Source organism: Squalius cephalus (genome assembly GCF_949319135.1).
Source record: "Squalius cephalus genome assembly, chromosome: 14".
In the NCBI taxonomy this organism is placed as follows: domain Eukaryota; kingdom Metazoa; phylum Chordata; class Actinopteri; order Cypriniformes; family Leuciscidae; genus Squalius; species Squalius cephalus.
Genome location: NC_137135.1, coordinates 38113869 through 38139324, shown reverse-complemented (window position 1 = coordinate 38139324; position 25456 = coordinate 38113869). Strand labels below are relative to the sequence as shown.

General features: G+C 48.7%; 1 protein-coding gene across 2 annotated transcripts in view; it reads left to right on the top strand.

The window, feature by feature from the left end:
• The window catches only part of stag3 (STAG3 cohesin complex component), a 91603-nt gene that overhangs the window by 25743 nt on the left and 40404 nt on the right, over positions 1 to 25456 (top strand). For both annotated transcript variants that reach the window (XM_079892661.1, XM_079892662.1), the window contains exons 11-13: positions 17987 to 18066; positions 18196 to 18303; positions 19664 to 19748. In XM_079892661.1, the coding sequence (XP_079748787.1) occupies positions 17987 to 18066; positions 18196 to 18303; positions 19664 to 19748 (273 nt within the window). The remainder of the gene's footprint in view (positions 1 to 17986; positions 18067 to 18195; positions 18304 to 19663; positions 19749 to 25456) is intronic.

Genomic DNA, 25456 nt, shown 5'->3' with positions numbered 1-25456 from the left:
GCCGCTGAGCTCCTGGCCCCGCCCCTACTGTCGATGACGCACTGGAGCTGCTGAGCTCCTGGCCCCGCCCCCTACTGTCTGACGCACTGGAGCCACTGAGCTTCTGGCCCCGCCCCTACTGTCGATGACGCACTGGAGCCACTGAGCTCCTGGCCCCGCCCCCTACTGTCTGACGCACTGGAGTCGCTGAGCTCCTGGCCCCGCCCTCTACTGTCGATGACACACTGGAGCTGCTGAGCTCCTGGCCCCGCCCCCTACTGTCTGACGCACTGGAGCCACTGAGCTCCTGGCCCCGCCCCCTACTGTCGATGACACACTGGAGCTGCTGAGCTCCTGGCCCCGCCCCCTACTGTCTGACGCACTGGAGCCACTGAGCTCCTGGCCCCGCCCCCTACTGTCTGACGCACTGGAGTCGCTGAGCTCCTGGCCCCGCCCTCTACTGTCGATGACACACTGGAGCTGCTGAGCTCCTGGCCCCGCCCCCTACTGTCTGACGCACTGGAGTCGCTGAGCTCCTGGCCCCGCCCCTACTGTCTGACGCACTGGAGCCACTGAGCTCCTGGCCCCGCCCCCTACTGTCTGACGCACTGGAGTCGCTGAGCTCCTGGCCCCGCCCTCTACTGTCGATGACACACTGGAGCTGCTGAGCTCCTGGCCCCGCCCCCTACTGTCTGACGCACTGGAGTCGCTGAGCTCCTGGCCCCGCCCCTACTGTCGATGACACACTGGAGCTGCTGAGCTCCTGGCCCCGCCCCCTACTGTCTGACGCACTGGAGCCACTGAGCTCCTGGCCCCGCCCCCTACTGTCTGACGCACTGGAGTCGCTGAGCTCCTGGCCCCGCCCCTACTGTCGATGACACACTGGAGCTGCTGAGCTCCTGGCCCCGCCCCTACTGTCGATGACACACTGGAGCTGCTGAGCTCCTGGCCCCGCCCCCTACTGTCTGATGCACTGGAGCCGCTGAGCTCCTGGCCACGCCCCTACTGTTGATGACGTACTGGAGTCGCTGAGCTCCTGGCCCCGCCCCTTACTGTCTGACGCACTGGAGCCACTGAGCTTCTGGCCCCGCCCCTACTGTCGATGACATACTGGAGCCACTGAGCTACTGGCCCCGCCCCTACTGTCGATGACGTACTGGAGCCACTGAACTCCTGGCCCCGCCCCCTACTGTCTGACGCACTGGAGCCGCTGAGCTCCTGGCCCCGCCCTCTACTGTCTGATGCACTGGAGCCGCTGAGCTCCTGGCCCCGCCCCTATTGTCTGACGCACTGGAGTCGCTGAGCTCCTGGCCCCGCCCCTACTGTCGATGACGTACTGGAGCTGCTGAGCTCCTGGCCCCGCCCCCTACTGTCGATGACGCACTGGAGCTGCTGAGCTCCTGGCCCCGCCCCCTACTGTCTGACGCACTGGAGCCACTGAGCTTCTGGCCCCGCCCCTACTGTCGATGACGCACTGGAGCTGCTGAGCTCCTGGCCCCGCCCCCTACTGTCTGACGCACTGGAGCCACTGAGCTTCTGGCCCCGCCCCTACTGTCGATGACGCACTGGAGCCACTGAGCTCCTGGCCCCGCCCCCTACTGTCTGACGCACTGGAGTCGCTGAGCTCCTGGCCCCGCCCCTACTGTCAATGACACACTGGAGCTGCTGAGCTCCTGGCCCCGCCCCCTACTGTCTGACGCACTGGAGCCACTGAGCTCCTGGCCCCGCCCCCTACTGTCTGACGCACTGGAGTCGCTGAGCTCCTGGCCCCGCCCCTACTGTCGATGACACACTGGAGCCGCTGAGCTCCTGGCCCCGCCCCTACTGTCGATGACACACTGGAGCTGCTGAGCTCCTGGCCCCGCCCCCTACTGTCTGATGCACTGGAGCCGCTGAGCTCCTGGCCACGCCCCTACTGTTGATGACGTACTGGAGTCGCTGAGCTCCTGGCCCCGCCCCTTACTGTCTGACGCACTGGAGCCACTGAGCTTCTGGCCCCGCCCCTACTGTCGATGACATACTGGAGCCACCGAGCTACTGGCCCCGCCCCTACTGTCGATGACGTACTGGAGCCACTGAACTCCTGGCCCCGCCCCCTACTGTCTGACGCACTGGAGCCGCTGAGCTCCTGGCCCCGCCCTCTACTGTCTGATGCACTGGAGCCGCTGAGCTCCTGGCCCCGCCCCTATTGTCTGACGCACTGGAGTCGCTGAGCTCCTGGCCCCGCCCCTACTGTCGATGACGTACTGGAGCCACTGAGCTCCTGGCCCCGCCCCCTACTGTCTGACGCACTGGAGCCACTGAGCTTCTGGCCCCGCCCCTACTGTCGATGACGTACTGGAGCCACTGAACTTCTGGCCCCGCCCCTACTGTCGATGACGTACTGGAGCCGCTGAGCTCCTGGCCCCGCCCCTACTGTCTGACGCACTGGAGCCGCTGAGCTCCTGGCCCCGCCCCTATTGTCTGACGTACTGGAGCCGCTGAGCTCCTGGCCCCGCCCTCTACTGTCTGACGCACTGGAGCCGCTGAGCTCCTGGCCACGCCCCTACTGTCTGACGCACTGGAGCCGCTGAGCTCCTGGCCCCGCCCCTACTGTCGATGACGTACTGGAGCCGCTGAGCTCCTGGCCCCGCCCTCTACTGTCTGACGCACTGGAGCCGCTGAGCTCCTGGCCCCGCCCCTATTGTCTGACGTACTGGAGCCGCTGAGCTCCTGGCCCCGCCCCTACTGTTGATGACGTACTGGAGCTGCTGAGCTCCTGGCCCCGCTTCTATTGTCTGACGTACTGGAGCCGCTGAGCTCCTGGCCCCGCCCCTACTGTCGATGACGTACTGGAGCCGCTGAGCTCCTGGCCCCGCCCCTACTGTCTGACGCACTGGAGCCGCTGAGCTCCTGGCCCCGCCCCTATTGTCTGACGTACTGGAGCCGCTGAGCTCCTGGCCCCGCCCCTACTGTCGATGACGTACTGGAGCCGCTGAGCTCCTGGCCCCGCCCTCTACTGTCTGACGCACTGGAGCCGCTGAGCTCCTGGCCACGCCCCTACTGTTGATGACGTACTGGAGCCGCTGAGCTCCTGGCCCCGCTTCTATTGTCTGACGTACTGGAGCCGCTGAGCTCCTGGCCCCGCCCCTACTGTCGATGACGTACTGGAGCCACTGAGCTTCTGGCCCCGCCCCTACTGTCTGACGCACTGGAGCCGCTGAGCTCCTGGCCCCGCCCCTACTGTCTGACGCACTGGAGCCGCTGAGCTCCTGCCCCGCCCCTACTGTCTGAGCCGCTGAGCTCCTGGCCCCGCCCCCTACTGTCTGACGCACTGGAGCCAACGAGGCTGGCCCCTCCCCATCAGTTCGCCGCGAGTTACTGTCAGTACCATAGACTGTAAAAAAAGATGGACGACGCCCCTTTGCTCTCTTCCATTGGTGAGAACTGAAGCCGCCAGTGTCCCGATATGGCGCTGACATCTTGGGGCTTGAGTCTGCGCAGTAGCGATCTCGGGACCAGACCTGCGCAGTAGTGAGCAGGAAGTAAAGCCGTGAAATCAACGCCCCGCCCTCACTCTCGCAGAATGCGCTCTCCCTAAGTGCACTTTTTTAAAAATTGATTGCAGTACGACAAGAGGCTTGTTAAAGTAAATACAATCTCCTCAGTCCTCCGAAGATCCCGAAAAAAAGTCCGTTGGTGCTTCAATGACTATACTTCGCTCAAAGAACCTGTCAATCACAGCTGTCAGTCATGACGTTACACCACCGTTTTTATAGCATCGCGTAACTAACTAAAAACAAACTTATTTTAAAAACAGACACTTGAACTTACATCAGCGTGATAAAAACAACAGCAAATGAAAGAAACCACCTTTGGAAAAATATATTTGAAGTGTAATTTAATTGTTTAGTTGGTAGGACCAACTAGGTATACTACTTTAGTATACTAGGACCAGCCACCGGGGGGCGATCGAGACGTTTTGGCTTCGCTTTTTTGGGCTTGTGCGGCACGCTTGGTCAGTACTATTTACTACAGCCTACAGTTTGCTAGCTAGCGATGCCTTCGTCACGGAAATGCGTATTACCTGGATGCGATCACTTACAAAACAGATCGGTGTCCTTATTTAAATTCCTGAACAACGATCATATCAACAAGAGGTGGATTAATTTTGTGAAGAGCCACCTTGATGGAGAGCTGAGCATCACCAACACCCGCCTCTGTAGTGATCATTTTACACAGGATAGTTTTATAAACTTTCGTCAAGACAACTGATAATCCGCTGTTATTGGTGAATGGGGCCGAACCGACTATGTCCCGCCTCGGCCTTCATCCTCCCGTCGCGCCGACAGCTGGTGCCATCATCGGCAGTGTGTGCCCGCGAGTCACCTTTCCCGCGAGTGGGCGTGGTTTCAGCGCAGCCAGCGGACACGCCCCCAGCGTTTGAGAGCAGAGACCACTGCTCATTTTTCAAGATGTTGATAGCTTATTTTATTTACTTGGCTGCTTTTTTTTATCATTCAAATTTGGCTGGGTGGCTATTAACACATTTTCTGTGGTGTGACAAACTCAGAACACATACTTCATTTTGACTTTACAGGGACTGTAAATCCGCCTTTCCACTGCAAACGACAGCCGTCGGACCGGAAGTCATTCATTTCCATTGGAGAGTCGTACGGGAGCTGCGGGGAGTCCCGATCATATGCGTATGCGGAAATTTCGGATCCGATTTGAGCTTCGGATGCGTTGAAATATCTGAACTTCTGCGGCTAGACCGTATGCGACCGGTCGACCGGATGTGATGTATTCTAATCAAAACTATGAGCACAAAGCTAGAATTACCAATATTTTAATACTTAAATATAAACGCTATTCCTGTAAAATGACAGTTATTAATAATTATGGCTGAAAAAAATATTTGTATCATTATTAAATCAATATTTATATTGATTAGCTCTATAAAATCGACTGTTTTTTATATTAGATGTATTGAGGGTCATTTGTTTTGTGTGGATATATTCATGCATGCATTACATTCATTAAAATCATTCATTTTACCATTGTGAATAGCCGAGGGTAACGGTTGCTTCACCACCAGTTTCTAAGTTCCGTGCGAGTGACACCAGGGGGCGAAATGCGACAATCGAATGCGAATGTCGTGTGCAGTGGAAAGGCGGCTTAAGGATTAAATGTCCCCAACTAAGCAAGCCAAAAGCCAAGAGGACAGTGGCAACGAACCAAAACTCCATCGGTGACAGAATGGAGGGAAAACCTTTTTATTCTGTTTTAAAACTTTTCTTAGAGGAGTCCTCATACGCGCGTGTCAGTGGTGTCGCTAGTGTTAGGCTATGTGGTGATGTCGTTATGAATTTAGGCAAGGCAAATTAATTGTAGTTCCTAATATTAATTTAATAACAATTCTAGCTTTAAAATAATAATAATTTAATACATTAATGTTAAAACGAGTCCATTATCGTACTGATATCGTCAAAGCCATCAGCGATATATCTCTGACTATCGTCTATCGGCACAACCCTAGTGTGTGTGGAGTGTGTGGTGAGTGTGTGTTCAGTGTGAGTGTGTGTTCAGTGTGAGTGTGTATTCAGTGTGTGTTCAGTGTGAGTGTGTGTTCAGTGTGTGTTCAGTGCGAGTGCAGTGTGTGTGTGTGGAGTGCGAGTGCAGTGTGTGTGTGTTCAGTGCGAGTACAGTGTGTGTTCAGTGCGAGTGCAGTGTGTGTTCAGTGTATGTGTGTGTAGAGTGTGAGTGCAGTGTGTGTGTGTGGAGTGTGAGTGCAGTGTGTGTGGAGTGTGAGTGCAGTGTGTGTGTGTGTGGAGTGTGAGTGCAGTGTGTGTGGAGTGTGAGTGTGTGTGTGTGGAGTGTGTGTGTGTGTGTGTGTGTAGAGTGTGAGTGCAGTGTGTGTGTGTGGAGTGTGAGTGCAGTGTGTGTGTGTGTGTGTGTGTGGAGTGTGAGTGCAGTGTGTGTGGAGTGTGAGTGCAGTGTGTGTGTGTGTGTGGAGTGTGAGTGCAGTGTGTGTGTGTGTGTGTGTGTGTGTGGAGTGTGAGTGCAGTGTGTGTGGAGTGTGAGTGCAGTGTGTGTGGAGTGTGAGTGGAGTGTGAGTGCAGTGTGTGTGTGTGTGGAGTGTGAGTGCAGTGTGTGTGGAGTGTGAGTGCAGTGTGTGTGTGTGTGGAGTGTGAGTGCAGTGTGTGTGGAGTGTGAGTGCAGTGTGTGTGGAGTGTGAGTGGAGTGTGAGTGCAGTGTGTGTGTGTGTGGAGTGTGAGTGCAGTGTGTGTGTGTGTGTATGTGTGCCCTTGTTTATATTACATTGTGGGGACCAAATGTCCCCATAAGAATAGTAAAACCTGAGATCACCTACATCACCAGCCAGCGGTCCCCACTTTTCAAAAGGCTTATAAATCACACAGGATGAGTTGTTTTGAGAAAGTAAAAATGCAGAATGTTTCCTGTGATGGGCAGGTTTAGGGGCAGTGTGTGTGTGTGTGTGTGTGTGTGTGTGTGTGTGTGTGTGTGTGTGTGTGATGGGCAGGTTTAGGGGCAGGGGCAGTGTGTGTGTGTGTGTGTGTGTGTGTGTGTGTGTGTGTGTGTGATGGGCAGGTTTAGGGGCAGGGGCAGTGTGTGTGTGTGTGTGTGTGTGTGTGTGATGGGCAGGTTTAGGGGCAGGGGCAGTGTGTGTGTGTGTGTGTGTGTGTGTGTGTGATGGGCAGGGTTAGGGGCAGGGGCAGTGTGTGTGTGTGTGTGTGTGATGGGCAGGTTTAGGGGCAGGGGCAGTGTGTGTGTGTGTGTGTGTGTGATGGGCAGGGTTAGGGGCAGGGGCAGTGTGTGTGTGTGTGTGTGTGATGGGTAGGTTTAGGGGCAGGTGCAGTGTGTGTGTGTGTGTGTGTGTGTGTGTGTGTGTGTGTGTGTGTGTGTGTGTGTGTGTGATGGGCAGGTTTAGGGGCAGGGGCAGTGTGTGTGTGTGTGTGTGTGTGTGTGTGTGATGGGCAGGGTTAGGGGCAGGGGCAGTGTAAGGGGATAGAATGTACAGTTTGTACGGTATAAAAACCATTACGTCTATGGAGAGTCCCCACAAAGATAGTGAACCAGACATGTGTGAGTGTGTGTGTGAGTGTGTGTGTGTGTGTGTGTGTGGAGTGTGAGTGCAGTGTGTGTTCAGTGTATGTGTGTGTGGAGTAGGGCTGCACGATATTGGAAAAAAAATTACATTGCGATATTTTTTTCCCAACGATATATATCGCGATATTGCGAGCCATCAATCCAGGCTAAAGTCAATAATTACCATTCCATGTTATTAATAATTTCACTAATAAGCAAGCTTCATTACAAGTAACAAAAAGGCCACTTAATATTTTATTCCAGAAACATATTTCTCTCAGAATTCGGTGAACGTTCTACGCAGGACCTAACGTTCTTCGGGTTCTAGGACCTGAAAAATTATGTTTTCTGTGCTGATTCAGTGACGCATTCATGTAAACGGCACCTAGAACCAGCAAAAGTAATGATTAATAATATGTAAAATATTACAATGAGACATTTTAATTGTTTATTAATAAACAAGTGTTTTCTGTAAAGATGAAGTTGACAATATACTGACTCGCGATCTTCGCAGCAGTGATCGGGAGAAATGCACTTTTCATACAGATTAAATATAGCTATATTTTTTTAATGGTTCTGTTTAAAAGTAGAGATTTCTGTAGATAATAGATATATTTCTTTCTTTCTTTTATTTTTTATTTTTTAGGTGTGTGAGGCGAGTAGGCTACCTTTTACGCTGAGTTTCGGTTCATGGATCATAGCTTAATCTCGGGTTCAGGCGCTGGCTGCTATATTTAATTATTATTAATCATTATTAAATCCAGGAAATTGGATAATGAAATACTGATTAAAATTAAGATACAATTAATACAAAACGAAATTCGTTTTAAAGGAAGGCTTTGTGCTTTCTGTTTGAGGTCTCTGTGAAAGTTTTAAAGCAGTCTTTTAGTGTCGCTTTCATAACGGTCGCGTCCGTAATATCACGTAACATTGTTTTTTCCTCATAAATGCGAACACGAAAAATAAACGAATGTTTAAAAAAGACAACCATCCACAACTTTATAACACTCCAGCAAAGTAGCCTACCTCTTTTTGGTCAACATCCTCCTTTTTGTAGACGAAATAGGCTAGTCCCAAATAGCTGATTTTGACTTTTTTTTGCGGCGGATCCTCTTCGTCGCGCATTTTTGAATGTTGGCTGTGAGCGCGGTGAGCCAATCACTGTGCAGGCACGCAGAACGCGTATGTCACCCCAGCAAAAAGCCATACAACTAACTCGTGTTTACTGTGTGCTACCGTTCTCTTATGGGTACTAACGTTACCCTTCACATCGCATGTTCTGGCGATGTGACTATCGCTCATTCGCACATCGCGATGTCGATGTTAAAACAGAATATCGTTCAGCCCTAGTGTGGAGTGTGAGTGTGTGTGTGTGTGTGTTCAGTGTGAGTGCAGTGTATGTGTGTGGAGTGTGAGTGTGTGTGTGTGTGTGTTCAGTGTGAGTGCAGTGTATGTGTGTGCAGTGTGAGTGTGTGTGTGTGTGTGTTCAGTGTGAGTGCAGTGTATGTGTGTGGAGTGTGAGTGTGTGTGTGTGTGTGTTCAGTGTGAGTGCAGTGTATGTGTGTGGAGTGTGAGTGTGTGTGTGTGTGTGTTCAGTGTGAGTGCAGTGTATGTGTGTGGAGTGTGAGTGTGTGTGTGTGTGTGTTCAGTGTGAGTGCAGTGTATGTGTGTGGAGTGTGAGTGTGTGTGTGTGTGTGTTCAGTGTGAGTGCAGTGTATGTGTGTGGAGTGTGAGTGTGTGTGTGTGTGTGTGTGTTCAGTGTGAGTGCAGTGTATGTGTGTGGAGTGTGAGTGTGTGTGTGTGTGTGTTCAGTGTGAGTGCAGTGTATGTGTGTGGAGTGTGAGTGTGTGTGTGTGTGTGTTCAGTGTGAGTGCAGTGTATGTGTGTGCAGTGTGAGTGTGTGTGTGTGTGTGTTCAGTGTGAGTGCAGTGTATGTGTGTGGAGTGTGAGTGTGTGTGTGTGTGTGTTCAGTGTGAGTGCAGTGTATGTGTGTGGAGTGTGAGTGTGTGTGTGTGTGTGTTCAGTGTGAGTGCAGTGTATGTGTGTGGAGTGTGAGTGTGTGTGTGTGTGTGTTCAGTGTGAGTGCAGTGTATGTGTGTGGAGTGTGAGTGTGTGTGTGTGTGTGTTCAGTGTGAGTGCAGTGTATGTGTGTGGAGTGTGAGTGTGTGTGTGTGTGTGTTCAGTGTGAGTGCAGTGTATGTGTGTGGAGTGTGAGTGTGTGTGTGTGTGTGTTCAGTGTGAGTGCAGTGTATGTGTGTGGAGTGTGAGTGTGTGTGTGTGTGTGTTCAGTGTGAGTGCAGTGTATGTGAGTGTGTGTGTGTGTGTGTTCAGTGTGAGTGCAGTGTATGTGTGTGGAGTGTGAGTGTGTGTGTGTGTGTGTTCAGTGTGAGTGCAGTGTATGTGTGTGGAGTGTGAGTGCAGTGTATGTGTGTGTGGAGTGTGAGTGCAGTGTATGTGTGTGGAGTGTGAGTGTGTGTGTGTGTGTGTTCAGTGTGAGTGCAGTGTATGTGTGTGGAGTGTGAGTGTGTGTGTGTGTGTGTGTTCAGTGTGAGTGCAGTGTATGTGTGTGGAGTGTGAGTGTGTGTGTGTGTGTGTTCAGTGTGAGTGCAGTGTATGTGTGTGGAGTGTGAGTGTGTGTGTGTGTGTGTTCAGTGTGAGTGCAGTGTATGTGAGTGTGTGTGTGTGTGTGTTCAGTGTGAGTGCAGTGTATGTGTGTGGAGTGTGAGTGTGTGTGTGTGTGTGTTCAGTGTGAGTGCAGTGTATGTGTGTGGAGTGTGAGTGTGTGTGTGTGTGTGTTCAGTGTGAGTGCAGTGTATGTGTGTGGAGTGTGAGTGTGTGTGTGTGTGTGTTCAGTGTGAGTGCAGTGTATGTGTGTGGAGTGTGAGTGTGTGTGTGTGTGTGTGTTCAGTGTGAGTGCAGTGTGTGTGTGTGGAGTGTGAGTGTGTGTGTGTGTGTGTGTTCAGTGTGAGTGCAGTGTATGTGTGTGTGGAGTGTGAGTGCAGTGTATGTGTGTGTGGAGTGTGAGTGCAGTGTGTGTGTGTGTTCAGTGTGAGTGCAGTGTGTGTGGAGTGAGAGTGCAGTGTGTGTGTGTGTGTGGAGTGTGAGTGCAGTGTGTGTGGAGTGAGAGTGCAGTGTATGTGTGTGTGGAGTGTGAGTGCAGTGTATGTGTGTGTGGAGTGTGAGTGCAGTGTATGTGGAGTGAGAGTGCAGTGTGTGTGTGTGTGGAGTGCGAGTGCAGTGTATGTTTGTGTGGAGTGTGAGTGCAGTGTGTGTGGAGTGAGAGTGCAGTGTGTGTGTGTGTGTAGTGCGAGTGCAGTGTGTGTGGAGTGAGAGTGCAGTGTGTGTGTTTGTGTGGAGTGTGAGTGCAGTGTGTGTGGAGTGAGAGTGCAGTGTGTGTGGAGTGAGAGTGCAGTGTATGTGTGTGTGGAGTGTGAGTGCAGTGTGTGTGTTTGTGTGGAGTGTGAGTGCAGTGTGTGTGGAGTGAGAGTGCAGTGTATGTGTGTGTGGAGTGTGAGTGCAGTGTATGTGTGTGTGGAGTGTGAGTGCAGTGTGTGTGGAGTGTGAGTGCAGTGTGTGTGGAGTGAGAGTGCAGTGTATGTGTGTGTGGAGTGTGAGTGCAGTGTGTGTGTTTGTGTGGAGTGTGAGTGCAGTGTGTGTGGAGTGAGAGTGCAGTGTATGTGTGTGTGGAGTGTGAGTGCAGTGTATGTGTGTGTGGAGTGTGAGTGCAGTGTGTGTGGAGTGTGATTGTGTGTGTGTGTGTGTGTGTGTGTGTGTGTGTAGTGCGAGTGCAGTGTGTGTGGAGTGAGAGTGCAGTGTGTGTGTTTGTGTGGAGTGTGAGTGCAGTGTGTGTGGAGGGAGAGTGCAGTGTATGTGTGTGTGGAGTGTGAGTGCAGTGTATGTGTGTGGAGTGTGAGTGCAGTGTGTGTGGAGTGTGAATGTGTGTGTGTGTGTGTAGTGCGAGTGCAGTGTGTGTGGAGTGTGAATGTGTGTGTGTGTGTGTGTGTGTAGTGCGAGTGCAGTGTGTGTGGAGTACGAGTGCTGTGTGTGAGTGTAGTGTGTGTGTGTGGAGTGTGAGTGCAGTGTGTGTGTGTGGAGTGTGAGTGTGTGTGTGTGTGTGTGTTCAGTGTGAGTGCAGTGTATGTGTGTGGAGTGTGAGTGTGTGTGTGTGTGTGTGTGTGTTCAGTGTGAGTGCAGTGTATGTGTGTGTGGAGTGTGAGTGCAGTGTATGTGTGTGTGGAGTGTGAGTGCAGTGTATGTGTGTGGAGTGTGAGTGTGTGTGTGTGTGTTCAGTGTGAGTGCAGTGTATGTGTGTGTGGAGTGTGAGTGCAGTGTATGTGTGTGTGGAGTGTGAGTGCAGTGTATGTGTGTGGAGTGTGAGTGTGTGTGTGTGTGTTCAGTGTGAGTGCAGTGTATGTGTGTGGAGTGTGAGTGTGTGTGTGTGTGTGTGTTCAGTGTGAGTGCAGTGTATGTGTGTGGAGTGTGAGTGTGTGTGTGTGTGTGTGTTCAGTGTGAGTGCAGTGTATGTGTGTGGAGTGTGAGTGTGTGTGTGTGTGTGTGTTCAGTGTGAGTGCAGTGTATGTGTGTGGAGTGTGAGTGTGTGTGTGTGTGTGTGTGTTCAGTGTGAGTGCAGTGTATGTGTGTGTGGAGTGTGAGTGCAGTGTATGTGTGTGTGGAGTGTGAGTGCAGTGTGTGTGTGTGTGTTCAGTGTGAGTGCAGTGTGTGTGGAGTGTGAGTGCAGTGTGTGTGGAGTGAGAGTGCAGTGTGTGTGTGTGTGTGGAGTGTGAGTGCAGTGTGTGTGGAGTGAGAGTGCAGTGTATGTGTGTGTGGAGTGTGAGTGCAGTGTATGTGTGTGTGTGGAGTGTGAGTGCAGTGTATGTGGAGTGAGAGTGCAGTGTGTGTGTGTGTGTGGAGTGTGAGTGCAGTGTATGTGGAGTGAGAGTGCAGTGTGTGTGTGTGTGTGGAGTGCGAGTGCAGTGTATGTTTGTGTGGAGTGTGAGTGCAGTGTGTGTGGAGTGAGAGTGCAGTGTGTGTGTGTGTAGTGCGAGTGCAGTGTGTGTGGAGTGAGAGTGCAGTGTGTGTGTTTGTGTGGAGTGTGAGTGCAGTGTGTGTGGAGTGAGAGTGCAGTGTATGTGTGTGTGGAGTGTGAGTGCAGTGTGTGTGTTTGTGTGGAGTGTGAGTGCAGTGTGTGTGGAGTGAGAGTGCAGTGTATGTGTGTGTGGAGTGTGAGTGCAGTGTATGTGTGTGTGGAGTGTGAGTGCAGTGTATGTGTTTGTGGAGTGTGAGTGCAGTGTGTGTGGAGTGTGATTGTGTGTGTGTGTGTGTGTGTGTGTGTGTGTGTAGTGCGAGTGCAGTGTGTGTGGAGTGAGAGTGCAGTGTGTGTGTTTGTGTGGAGTGTGAGTGCAGTGTGTGTGGAGGGAGAGTGCAGTGTATGTGTGTGTGGAGTGTGAGTGCAGTGTATGTGTGTGGAGTGTGAGTGCAGTGTGTGTGGAGTGTGAATGTGTGTGTGTGTGTGTGTGTGTAGTGCGAGTGCAGTGTGTGTGGAGTGTGAATGTGTGTGTGTGTGTGTGTGTGTAGTGCGAGTGCAGTGTGTGTGGAGTACGAGTGCTGTGTGTGAGTGTAGTGTGTGTGTGTGGAGTGTGAGTGCAGTGTGTGTGGAGTACGAGTGCTGTGTGTGAGTGTAGTGTGTGTGGAGTGTGAGTGCAGTGTGTGTGGAGTGTGAGTGCAGTTTATGTGTGTGTGTGTGTGTGTGTGTGTGTGTGGAGTGTGAATGTGTGTGTGTAGTGCGAGTGCAGTGTGTGTTCAGTGTGTGTGTGTATGGAGTGCGAGAGCAGTGTGTGGAGTGCGAGTGCAGTGTGTGTGTGTGTGTGTGTGTTCAGTGCGAGTGCAGTGTGTGTTCAGTGTGAGTGTGTGTTCAGTGCAAGTGCAGTGTGTATGTGTGTGTGGAGTGTGAGTGCAGGGTGTGTGTGTGTGGAGTGTGAGTGCAGTGTGTGTTCAGTGCGAGTGCAGTGTGTGTGTGTGGAGTGTAAGTGCAGTGTGTGTGTGTGGAGTGTGAGTGCAGTGTGTGTGTGTGGAGTGAGAGTGCAGTGTGTGTGTTTGTGTGTAGTGCGAGTGCAGTGAGTGTTCAGTGTGAGTGCAGTGTACAGTATGTGTGTGTGTGTGTGTGTAGTGCGAGTGCAGTGTGTGTGGAGTGAGAGTGCAGTGTGTGTGTTTGTGTGGAGTGTGAGTGCAGTGTGTGTGGAGTGAGAGTGCAGTGTGTGTGTGTGTGGTGCGAGTGCAGTGTGTGTTCAGTGTGAGTGCAGTGTGTGTTCAGTGTGAGTGCAGTGTGTGTGTGTGTAGTGCGAGTGCAGTGTGTGTGTAGTGCGAGTGCAGTGTGTGTGGAGTGAGAGTGCAGTGTGTGTGTGTGTAGTGCGAGTGCAGTGTGTGTGGAGTGAGAGTGCAGTGTGTGTGTTTGTGTGGAGTGTGAGTGCAGTGTGTGTGGAGTGCGAGTGCAGTGTGTGTGTGTGTAGTGCGAGTGCAGTGTGTGTTCAGTGTGAGTGCAGTGTCTGTGTGTGTGTAGTGCGAGTGCAGTGTGTGTTCAGTGTGAGTGCAGTGTCTGTGTGTGTGGAGTGTGAGTGCAGTGTGTGTGGAGTGCGAGTGCAGTGTGTGTGTGTGTAGTGCGAGTGCAGTGTGTGTTCAGTGTGAGTGCAGTGTATGTGTGTGTGGAGTGTGAGTGCAGTGTATGTGTGTGGAGTGTGAGTGCAGTGTGTGTGGAGTGTGAATGTGTGTGTGTGTGTGTGTGTGTGTGTAGTGCGAGTGCAGTGTGTGTGGAGTGTGAATGTGTGTGTGTGTGTGTGTGTGTAGTGCGAGTGCAGTGTGTGTGGAGTACGAGTGCTGTGTGTGAGTGTAGTGTGTGTGTGTGGAGTGTGAGTGCAGTGTGTGTGTGTGGAGTGTGAGTGTGTGTGTGTGTGTGTTCAGTGTGAGTGCAGTGTATGTGTGTGGAGTGTGAGTGTGTGTGTGTGTGTGTGTTCAGTGTGAGTGCAGTGTATGTGTGTGTGGAGTGTGAGTGCAGTGTATGTGTGTGTGGAGTGTGAGTGCAGTGTATGTGTGTGGAGTGTGAGTGTGTGTGTGTGTGTGTTCAGTGTGAGTGCAGTGTATGTGTGTGGAGTGTGAGTGTGTGTGTGTGTGTGTGTTCAGTGTGAGTGCAGTGTATGTGTGTGGAGTGTGAGTGTGTGTGTGTGTGTGTTCAGTGTGAGTGCAGTGTATGTGTGTGGAGTGTGAGTGTGTGTGTGTGTGTGTTCAGTGTGAGTGCAGTGTATGTGTGTGGAGTGTGAGTGTGTGTGTGTGTGTGTGTGTTCAGTGTGAGTGCAGTGTATGTGTGTGTGGAGTGTGAGTGCAGTGTATGTGTGTGTGGAGTGTGAGTGCAGTGTGTGTGTGTGTGTGGAGTGTGAGTGCAGTGTGTGTGGAGTGAGAGTGCAGTGTGTGTGTGTGTGGAGTGCGAGTGCAGTGTATGTTTGTGTGGAGTGTGAGTGCAGTGTGTGTGGAGTGAGAGTGCAGTGTGTGTGTGTGTGTGGAGTGTGAGTGCAGTGTATGTGTGTGTGGAGTGTGAGTGCAGTGTGTGTGTGTGTGTGGAGTGTGAGTGCAGTGTGTGTGGAGTGTGAGTGCAGTGTGTGTGTGTGTGGAGTGCGAGTGCAGTGTATGTTTGTGTGGAGTGTGAGTGCAGTGTGTGTGGAGTGTGAGTGCAGTGTGTGTGTGTGTGTTCAGTGTGAGTGCAGTGTGTGTGGAGTGTGAGTGCAGTGTGTGTGGAGTGTGAGTGCAGTGTGTGTGTGTGTGGAGTGCGAGTGCAGTGTATGTTTGTGTGGAGTGTGAGTGCAGTGTGTGTGGAGTGTGAGTGCAGTGTGTGTGTGTGTGTTCAGTGTGAGTGCAGTGTGTGTGGAGTGTGAGTGCAGTGTGTGTGGAGTGAGAGTGCAGTGTGTGTGTGTGTGTGTGGAGTGTGAGTGCAGTGTGTGTGGAGTGAGAGTGCAGTGTATGTGTGTGTGGAGTGTGAGTGCAGTGTATGTGTGTGTGTGGAGTGTGAGTGCAGTGTGTGTGGAGTGAGAGTGCAGTGTGTGTGTGTGTGGAGTGCGAGTGCAGTGTATGTTTGTGTGGAGTGTGAGTGCAGTGTGTGTGGAGTGAGAGTGCAGTGTGTGTGTGTGTGTGTGTGTGGAGTGTGAGTGCAGTGTATGTGGAGTGAGAGTGCAGTGTGTGTGTGTGTGTGTGTGGAGTGCGAGTGCAGTGTATGTTTGTGTGGAGTGTGAGTGCAGTGTGTGTGGAGTGAGAGTGCAGTGTGTGTGTGTGTGTAGTGCGAGTGCAGTGTGTGTGGAGTGAGAGTGCAGTGTGTGTGTTTGTGTGGAGTGTGAGTGCAGTGTGTGTGGAGTGAGAGTGCAGTGTATGTGTGTGTGGAGTGTGAGTGCAGTGTGTGTGTTTGTGTGGAGTGTGAGTGCAGTGTGTGTGGAGTGAGAGTGCAGTGTATGTGTGTGTGGAGTGTGAGTGCAGTGTATGTGTGTGTGGAGTGTGAGTGCAGTGTATGTGTGTGTGGAGTGTGAGTGCAGTGTATGTGTTTGTGGAGTGTGAGTGCAGTGTGTGTGGAGTGTGATTGTGTGTGTGTGTGTGTGTGTGTGTGTGTGTAGTGCGAGTGCAGTGTGTGTGGAGTGAGAGTGCAGTGTGTGTGTTTGTGTGGAGTGTGAGTGCAGTGTGTGTGGAGGGAGAGTGCAGTGTATGTGTGTGTGGAGTGTGAGTGCAGTGTATGTGTGTGGAGTGTGAGTGCAGTGTGTGTGGAGTGTGAATGTGTGTGTGTGTGTGTGTGTGTAGTGCGAGTGCAGTGTGTGTGGAGTGTGAATGTGTGTGTGTGTGTGTGTGTGTAGTGCGAGTGCAGTGTGTGTGGAGTACGAGTGCTGTGTGTGAGTGTAGTGTGTGTGTGTGGAGTGTGAGTGCAGTGTGTGTGGAGTACGAGTGCTGTGTGTGAGTGTAGTGTGTGTGGAGTGTGAGTGCAGTCAGTGTATGTGTGTGTGGAGTGTGAGTGCAGTGTGTGTGTAGTGCGAGTGCAGTGTGTGTGGAGTGTGAGTGCAGTCAGTGTATGTGTGTGTGGAGTGTGAGTGCAGTGTGTGTGGAGTGTGAGTGCTGTGTGTGAGTGTAGTGTGTGTGGAGTGTGAGTGCAGTCAGTGTATGTGTGTGTGGAGTGTGAGTGCAGTGTGTGTGTAGTGCGAGTGCAGTGTGTGTGGAGTGTGAGTGCAGTCAGTGTATGTGTGTGTGGAGTGTGAGTGCAGTGTGTGTGGAGTGTGAGTGCAGTTTATGTGTGTGTGTGTGTGTGTGTGTGTGTGTGTGTGTGTGTGGAGTGTGAATGTGTGTGTGTAGTGCGAGTGCAGTGTGTGTTCAGTGTGTGTGTGTATGGAGTGCGAGAGCAGTGTGTGGAGTGCGAGTGCAGTGTGTGTGTGTGTGTGTGTGTTCAGTGCGAGTGCAGTGTGTGTTCAGTGTGAGTGTGTGTTCAGTGCAAGTGCAGTGTGTATGTGTGTGTGGAGTGTGAGTGCAGGGTGTGTGTGTGTGGAGTGTGAGTGCAGTGTGTGTTCAGTGCGAGTGCAGTGTGTGTGTGTGGAGTGTAAGTGCAGTGTGTGTGTGTGGAGTGTGAGTGCAGTGTGTGTGTGTGGAGTGAGAGTGCAGTGTGTGTGTTTGTGTGTAGTGCGAGTGCAGTGAGTGTTCAGTGTGAGTGCAGTGTACAGTATGTGTGTGTGTGTGTGTGTAGTGCGAGTGCAGTGTGTGTGGAGTGAGAGTGCAGTGTGTGTGTTTGTGTGGAGTGTGAGTGCAGTGTGTGTGGAGTGAGAGTGCAGTGTGTGTGTGTGTGGTGCGAGTGCAGTGTGTGTTCAGTGTGAGTGCAGTGTGTGTTCAGTGTGAGTGCAGTGTGTGTGTGTGTAGTGCGAGTGCAGTGTGTGTGTAGTGCGAGTGCAGTGTGTGTGGAGTGAGAGTGCAGTGTGTGTGTGTGTAGTGCGAGTGCAGTGTGTGTGGAGTGAGAGTGCAGTGTATGTGTGTGTGGAGTGAGAGTGCAGTGTGTGTGTTTGTGTGGAGTGTGAGTGCAGTGTGTGTGTAGTGCGAGTGCAGTGTGTGTGTGTGTAGTGCGAGTGCAGTGTGTGTTCAGTGTGAGTGCAGTGTCTGTGTGTGTGTAGTGCGAGTGCAGTGTGTGTGTGTAGTGCGAGTGCAGTGTGTGTTCAGTGTGAGTGCAGTGTGTGTGTGTAGTGCGAGTGCAGTGTGTGTTCAGTGTGAGTGCAGTGTGTGTGTATGTGTAGTGCGAGTGCAGTGTGTGTTCAGTGTGAGTGCAGTGTGTGTGTGTGTGTAGTGCGAGTGCAGTGTGTGTTCAGTGTGAGTGCAGTGTGTGTGTATGTGTAGTGCGAGTGCAGTGTGTGTTCAGTGTGAGTGCAGTGTGTGTGTATGTGTAGTGCGAGTGCAGTGTGTGTTCAGTGTGAGTGCAGTGTGTGTGTATGTGTAGTGCGAGTGCAGTGTGTGTTCAGTGCGAGTGCAGTGTGTGTTCAGTGTGAGTGCAGTGAGTGTGTGTTCAGTGCGAGTGCAGTGTACAGTGTGTGTGTGTGTAGTGCGAGTGCAGTGTGTGTTCAGTGTGAGTGCAGTGTGTGTGTATGTGTAGTGCGAGTGCAGTGTGTGTTCAGTGTGAGTGCAGTGTGTGTGTGTGTGTGTGTAGTGCGAGTGCAGTGTGTGTTCAGTGTGAGTGCAGTGTGTGTGTAGTGCGAGTGCAGCGTGTGTTCAGTGTGAGTGCAGTGTGTGTGTGTGGAGTGCGAGTGCAGTGTGTGTGTGTGTGTGTGTAGTGCGAGTGCAGTGTGTGTGTGTGTGTGTGTGTAGTGCGAGTGCAGTGTGTGTGTGTGGAGAGATGAGGATGATGAGTGTGTGTGCTTCTCCTCAGGAACGGATGGTGTGTATGGTCCTGGATAAAGACTCAGATGTGGCTGTGGAAGCGGTGAAGCTGTTGCTGCTCATCCAACAGTGAGTTTCAGCTGGAGCTTCATCCGGTTCTCAAGAGGAAGTGATGTCACTGCTGAACGCATGTCTATGCTTATAAACATCAGCATTGATGGTGTGTGTGTGTGTGTGTGTGTGTGTGTGTGTGTGCAGGCAGACAGAAGAGGGCCTGAGTGAAGAGGAGTGCGCTGCTGTGTATCCTCTGGTTTTCTCCACACACCGAGGTCTCGCCTGCGCAGCCGGAGCATTCCTGTACCACATGTACGTTCATCATCATCATCATCATCATCATCATCATCTCTTCACACACACACCAGGGTTCCCGCGGGGTCTTAAAAAGTCTTAAAATGTCTTAAATTCTGAACTTTAAATTTAAGGCCTTAAAACGACTTAAAAACAGACAGATTTTCATCCGCGGTCTTAAATTTCATTTAGTCAGGTCTTAAAAAAGGTTTTACCGTCGTTCATTTCCAGAAACGCTGCCGCAGAAAGTTATTACAAAGTAGCAAAAAAGTATCGAAGTCGCTCGCCAAGAGGCAGTTCACATATCGCGTCTTTTTCACGCTCAAGTTCATTCAAATGTAGGCGTGCGGTAAGCGCTTATAATAGAAGCGACGCGCTCGTTTATTTCCAGGCGCAGCGACATGAAGAAAGACATGAAGGATGCGTGTGCACCCAAACACTACGGGTGTGTTTCTCTTCTCCGTAAATACATCTTGTAGCAGAGCTCCAGCAAGCGTTTCTCGGCGGTGGAAATCCATTAGCCACTAAAACTTTTTTGTCATTGTGGAGTTGCATAGCAACGACAGACGCCACGGGAAAATCGGACCGAATTTTACTATTAATAATAAAAGATAAGCTAAAGTGTATTTTAAATGTCACTAAATCATTTTTTTATAAAAAGAATGAGTCAAAAAAGATAAATTAAAGTCTGAAATATGTGAGGTTTATCTTTTTATAAAAACCTTTTTTGTCAACTTAATTTGAACTTGTACATGTTAGTATAACATGTTGCAAGACACTTAAAATCTGGCTATCATTTTTAATCGTATTATTTTAATGTTTATGTTAGTGCGTATTGATGCTAATTTTATTTGTTGCTGTTTTTCGACATAAAACTTGGTGAATTGATTTCATTGTGTAGTATTAGTACTTTGAACAGGATTCTGTGATAACAGTGATAATTTTTGGCACTATAATAATTAAGTGAAATGTTCATGTCATTTCATCTCTAGTTATGATCAACTATGATCAACTAAAATCATCTAATTATGTGTTTTTTACATTAGGCCTATAATATGCAAAGTACAATTTTCTATAATTTTTTTTATATCTGATTCTGTTCTTTTCTCTGACACGCGTTGTTGGGTCTGGAAGGTTACTAATGTGATTGCTTTATCTGTAAATTAAGTTCATGCATTTTCAATTACTGAATTCATTGAAATAAAATGAATTCTTTGATTTTAATATTTTTTGGCAATGCGTCGTGTAGGTCTTAAATTTCAATCTTTATGGTCTTAAAATGTCTTAAAAAGGTCTTAAATTTGACTAACTGAAACCTGCAGGAACCCTGACACACACACACGTCACGGACCGTCATGTGTTGTGATCTTGTGTGCAGGTTGTGCAGTGTGTTAGACGGGCGCTCAGACAAACGCAGTGTTTCTTTTCTCCGTTTGCTGGCTCATTTCTTCATTAAGAGCGAGGTGAACCACTCAATCCCATCATGCACCTGCTTCTCTCTTTCCTCTCACAGATCACATGATCCGTGTGCATGCAGTGACCGTAAAGTGTTTAGTTTCACTTAAGAATGCATGAATGTTTTTTGCCAAGACTTTCAATGATTGGTGTGGATGTTAGTACCTAAAGGAAACTAGTGCACACACACACCTTCAGAACACACTCAGTCACCCTCAGACAAGGGCGTAGATTTGGTTTGAACATTGGGGGGGTTGAACGTTGTATGCTGCCTGTTAATTATTTCAAAAAAATTTTTTGAATGTGTATTGTTATTGGATAATTTATTTCTTCCTATCTATCTATCTATCTATCTACATGCTTTAACTGATTACAAATTCAACATATACAAATATGAAATAGACAACATTTAGATATTTATTTTAAGATTTTTACATTCCAACTTAATGCATTTCAATTTTTTTAAAAGGGAAACACATCGGCTCTTGACAACTGTAAACATGAAATTTAGATACACCACTTAGTCAAAGGCACAGAACAGTGATTATGATTACACAGTTTAAATGAAAGCTCCAAATATCTGCTTGCGTCTCTCACAACCAACAACAAATTCTTGGCACACCAACTTGTTGTCTAAGAGGTCCAACTTGTCTTGGTGGACATGACAAACTGCCACATGATTCTGTCTCTTTTGTGACATACTTGAGCGTAGCCAAGTTTTTAACCTTCTAAGGGCGCTAAAGCTCCTTTCTGCTTCAGAAGATGACACTGGTACAACCAGAAGCAACCTGACCAGAGTTTCCACTTCACTGAAAAGACCACGGACTTCCACTGACAAACCTTTAAGAATGTTTGCTGCCTCCATACTGGATCCAAATTGGTAGTTATGCCTAAACATTGGTAACTGAACTGCAAGCAACTGGCTGTTGATCTCAGGATACTCACAACACACTGAATCAATTTGTCCACTGAGCAGAGTGTCCTCTAGTTTCTGCAAGGTCAGCAGATCTTTCTGATGAAAACGTTCATTGAGCTCTGACTCAACAACATCAAGCACCTGATAAAACTCAACTCTGTAATACTCTGTTGCAGTTTTTGGCTTGTATGTGCTTGCATCTGTACTAAAACGCTTAGGAAGTCCCCTTGGTTCTGGAACTTTGATAGGCTCTAGATTTAGAGAATCCACAATCACATTTGCTTGCTCAAAAAGACTTTGAAAGGCATCTTCATTTCTTTTGTCTTTCAAGACAGACTGAACACAAGAAATGGCAGCTTTCATGCCAGATATAGTCTGTGTCTTTCTTTGGAGAGAAGCATTCAAACACTCCAATTCTCCAATCACAGCTCCTGCCAACACAAGACCCAGTAAGGTCTGGCCTTTGAGAAATTGTTGGTGCAAGCCATTGGCGGTGGCTGCACTAGGAGCATTACTGTTTGACATTTCCTCTAAGGAAGTAAGCACAGAATCATACTGCTTGAGAACAGATGTTACAGCTTGGTGTCGTACTGTCCATCGTGTTTGACAGAGAGGCTTTAGAGGGCTTGCGATACCATGATCTGCCCTAGCAATCTGGTTAAACTTTTCTTTGAATTTACCAGACAGGCTATACAGATTTCCTAGCTGATGCACCCAGTCAAGAGAATTTCGCAGCAGTTTTGAAGCTGTGCATGCCTTTTGGGTAACTAGGTTTACACAATGTGCTCCACAGTGCACATATAAAGATAAAGGCTGTTTCTTTTTAATTACAGCCTGTGCTCCTGAGTATTTGCCAGACATATTGGCTGCACCATCATATGTCTGGCCACGCAATCCAGATAATGGCAAATGTAATCGAGAGAGTACATCCATTGCCATTTTTGCAAGACTCTCTCCTGTAGTTTCTGTCACTGCATAAAAACCAATGAATTCCTCATGAGGAATCAAATCATGGTCAACATAACGAAGACAAATAGACTCTTGCTCTGTACCTGAGACATCTTGTGTTCCATCAACAATTAAGGCAAACTGAGTAACAGTAAGGGACTGAATGTTATTAGCTATTCCTCTGATGATGTCATTGCTCATTATGCCAAGTAGTTCATTCTGAATTTGAGGATTTGTGTAATTATGCTTTTGTGCTAGCCACTTGTCAAGGGCTGGATCATCTGCTCCCATGCATTTTAGAAGTTGGGAAAAATTCCCCCTCTCTTCAGCATGGCCTCTCAATGCAATACCTTGTCGAGCCAAATACTGAATACACCCTACAATCTTTAGCAATGCATTTCTTGCTTCCTCCTGTTGTCTAGAAACAACTGAGGAAAGCTGTGATGCTATGCTGTTTGTTTCCTGAGCATACACAGTTGTTGCATGGCAGTGGGATTGGCTTTTAGCATGGGCTGTAAACTTTTCAACTGCCTTTTTCCAGTTCCTAAAACCAGTACTCACAAAGGCAGGATCCATCTTAGAGGCAAGCATTGTCTTCTTTGAGAGGACTTTTGCACAATAAAAGCATAAAACCCCTTTTAATGTGGTACTGTAATGCAGCCATGGGAACATCTGAAACCATTTTTGCTGAAAGTGTAGCACATAGTTTGCTCTAGTCTGTACTTCTATAAACTTGGGATCAGGATGTACAGGCTTTAAGCAAGTGACGATTTCTGAATCTTCTCTGTCCCTGTTGTCTGTGCTCAGCTGGTCTCTAACATTAGGTTCATTCTGAAACTGACATTACAACACTGTTACACACCAAATAGCTCCCTAGTATATTGTGTACAGTATAGAAAATTGTACATTTAGTTTGTCATATCAAAAATTCTTCCCTATCAGAAATGTTTTATTCTTACCTGCTCATCTGAAATTGCTGTTTGACTATTGTCCTCACCCTGTCCCTCACTCTGTCCCTCACTGTAATGTACACGTATTACAGTTTTAGCCAGTTTTATTGACTGAATGAACTTTTCATTAGTGTTTTTATGTCATTACCTGATCAGATGTTCTTCCTGTCCTTCTTTTGATTGGTTTAATCTGCTGCTACTTTCACATTGGATCTGATATAAGAACAAAACCACTAAGACATACAACTAAAACACCAAAAACTAACAAATTATTAAACCACACTGTATACAATCTATTCTTAATATCTATTTAAAAAAAACAAAAACATTTGACTATTTTTAATTGACCAATCCTCATTAAAAAAAAAACTCATAAAAATCACAGCATACTTTTAAAGATGTATAATAATCTGATGATCAAACATTTTTTAACATTTCTGTACCCCTCCCTGTTTTCTTACCCGTTTGTCTGAAAGAGCTGCCTGTCTGTTGTCTTCTCCCTGTTGCTCACTGTGATAGAGACAAGCCGGAATGTAAAACAGTTTCTTGACAGCCTTAGGAACTTGACTTAGTATAAAGCTGTTTACTGGAGTCTTTAAAACATTAAAGGCATTAATGTATAGCCTATCTTTACAAAGCTGCTGTTTTTCTATACTGTTTCCTATTTTATTTTATTGATTGAATGGCATCTTCTTTACCTGATCACTTGCTCCTCCTCTCCCTCTGCTGACTTTTCTACCCTGCTGCTATATTTACCTCGAATCTGTTATAAAAACATGTTAAGATTTTATACACCTCATAACGTTATGAAATTTATGTATAATGATCATTCATAAAATTCTAACATAGTAGAGATTATCAAAAGAAAGAAATTAAGTATTGAAACCGCCAGTAGGCGGCAGCGTTTCACTGTTTTAATGAGTGAGCCACTTAAATCGTTCATTCATCCAATTCGTTCAAAAGTCAGATTAATTTAGGAAGAAAACAAACACCGATGTGAATACTTTTGTCATTGATAATTACAGACACTATTGAAAAATAAACTAGCAAAACAGACAGCTGCTTTGGTAACTTGTTATACTGATAGTTATAGCTAAATACATTGCAATGGATTAGCTAGCTAAAATATATGTGGTGTGTACTTAGCTATTACACAATATTCTCATACCTCATTCTCAGTACATGCTTTATTTTTTTTTGCATCCCTCTCTGACCAGCAGTTAAATATAGTCCGCTGTGCAGCACTTCTCTTCATTTTTGGCGCTAACGTTACCCGTGGTGTGCTCTCCCATTCAAACACCACTCGCGTTGTTTTGGTGAAAGTGCGACTCATTGGTTGGGCGTTACCAATCGGTTCAATGGAGGGGGAGTATTTTTGTCTGATTTATTATGACAAACTCATATTTGATTAGGAACAAAATTATTGTTACAAAATAAATGAATTCTACACATTTTTCATTTGATCTACTGTGATTTTAATGTTGAAATATTGGGGGGGTTGTAACTGATGGATTTGAATATTGGGGGGGTTACCTCCCCCCCATCCCCCCCATAAACTACGCCCCTGCCCTCAGAACACACACACACCCTCAGAACACACTCAGAACACACACACACCCTCAGAACACACACACACCCTCAGAACACACTCACACACCCTCAGAACACACACACACCCTCAGAACACACTCAGAACACACACACACACACCCTCAGAACACACTCACTCACCCACACACACACACCCTCAGAACACACTCACACACCCTCAAAGCACACTCACACACCCTCAGAACACACTCAGAATACACTCACACACTCTCAGAACACACTCACACACCCTCAGAGCACACTCACACACCCTCAGAGCACACTCACACACCCTCAGAACACACACACACCCTCAGAACACACTCAGAACACACACACACACACCCTCAGAACACACTCACTCACCCACACACACACACCCTCAGAACACACTCACACACCCTCAAAGCACACTCACACACCCTCAGAACACACTCAGAATACACTCACACACCCTCAGAACACACTCACACACCCTCAGAGCACACTCACACACCCTCAGAATACACTCACACACCCTCGAACACACTCACACACCCTCAGAGCACACTCACACACCCTCAGAATACACTCACACACCCTCAGAACACACTCACACACCCTCAGAGCACACTCACACACCCTCAGAATACACTCACACACCCTCAGAACACACTCACATACCCTCAGAGCACACTCACACACCCTCAGAATACACTCACACACCCTCGAACACACTCAGAGCACACTCACACACCCTCAGAGCACACTCACACACCCTCAGAACACACTCAGAGCACACTCACATACCCTCAGAGCACACTCACACACCCTCAGAATACACTCACACACCCTCGAACACACTCAGAATACACTCACACACCCTCAGAGCACACTCAGAATACACTCACACACCCTCGAACACACTCAGAATACACTCACACACCCTCGAACACACTCAGAATACACTCACACACCCTCAGAGCACACTCACACACCCTCAGAACACACTCACACACCCTCAGAACACACTCACACACCCTCAGAGCACACTCACACACCCTCAGAGCACACTCACACACCCTCAGAACACACTCACACACCCTCAGAGCACACTCAGAATACACTCACACACCCTCAGAACACACTCAGAATACACTTACACACCCTCAGAGCACACTCACACACCCTCAGAGCACACTCACACACCCTCAGAACACACTCAGAATACACTCACACACCCTCAGAGCACACTCACACACCCTCAGAACACTCACACACCCTCAGAGCACACTCACAAACCCTCGAACACACTCACACACCCTCAGAGCAC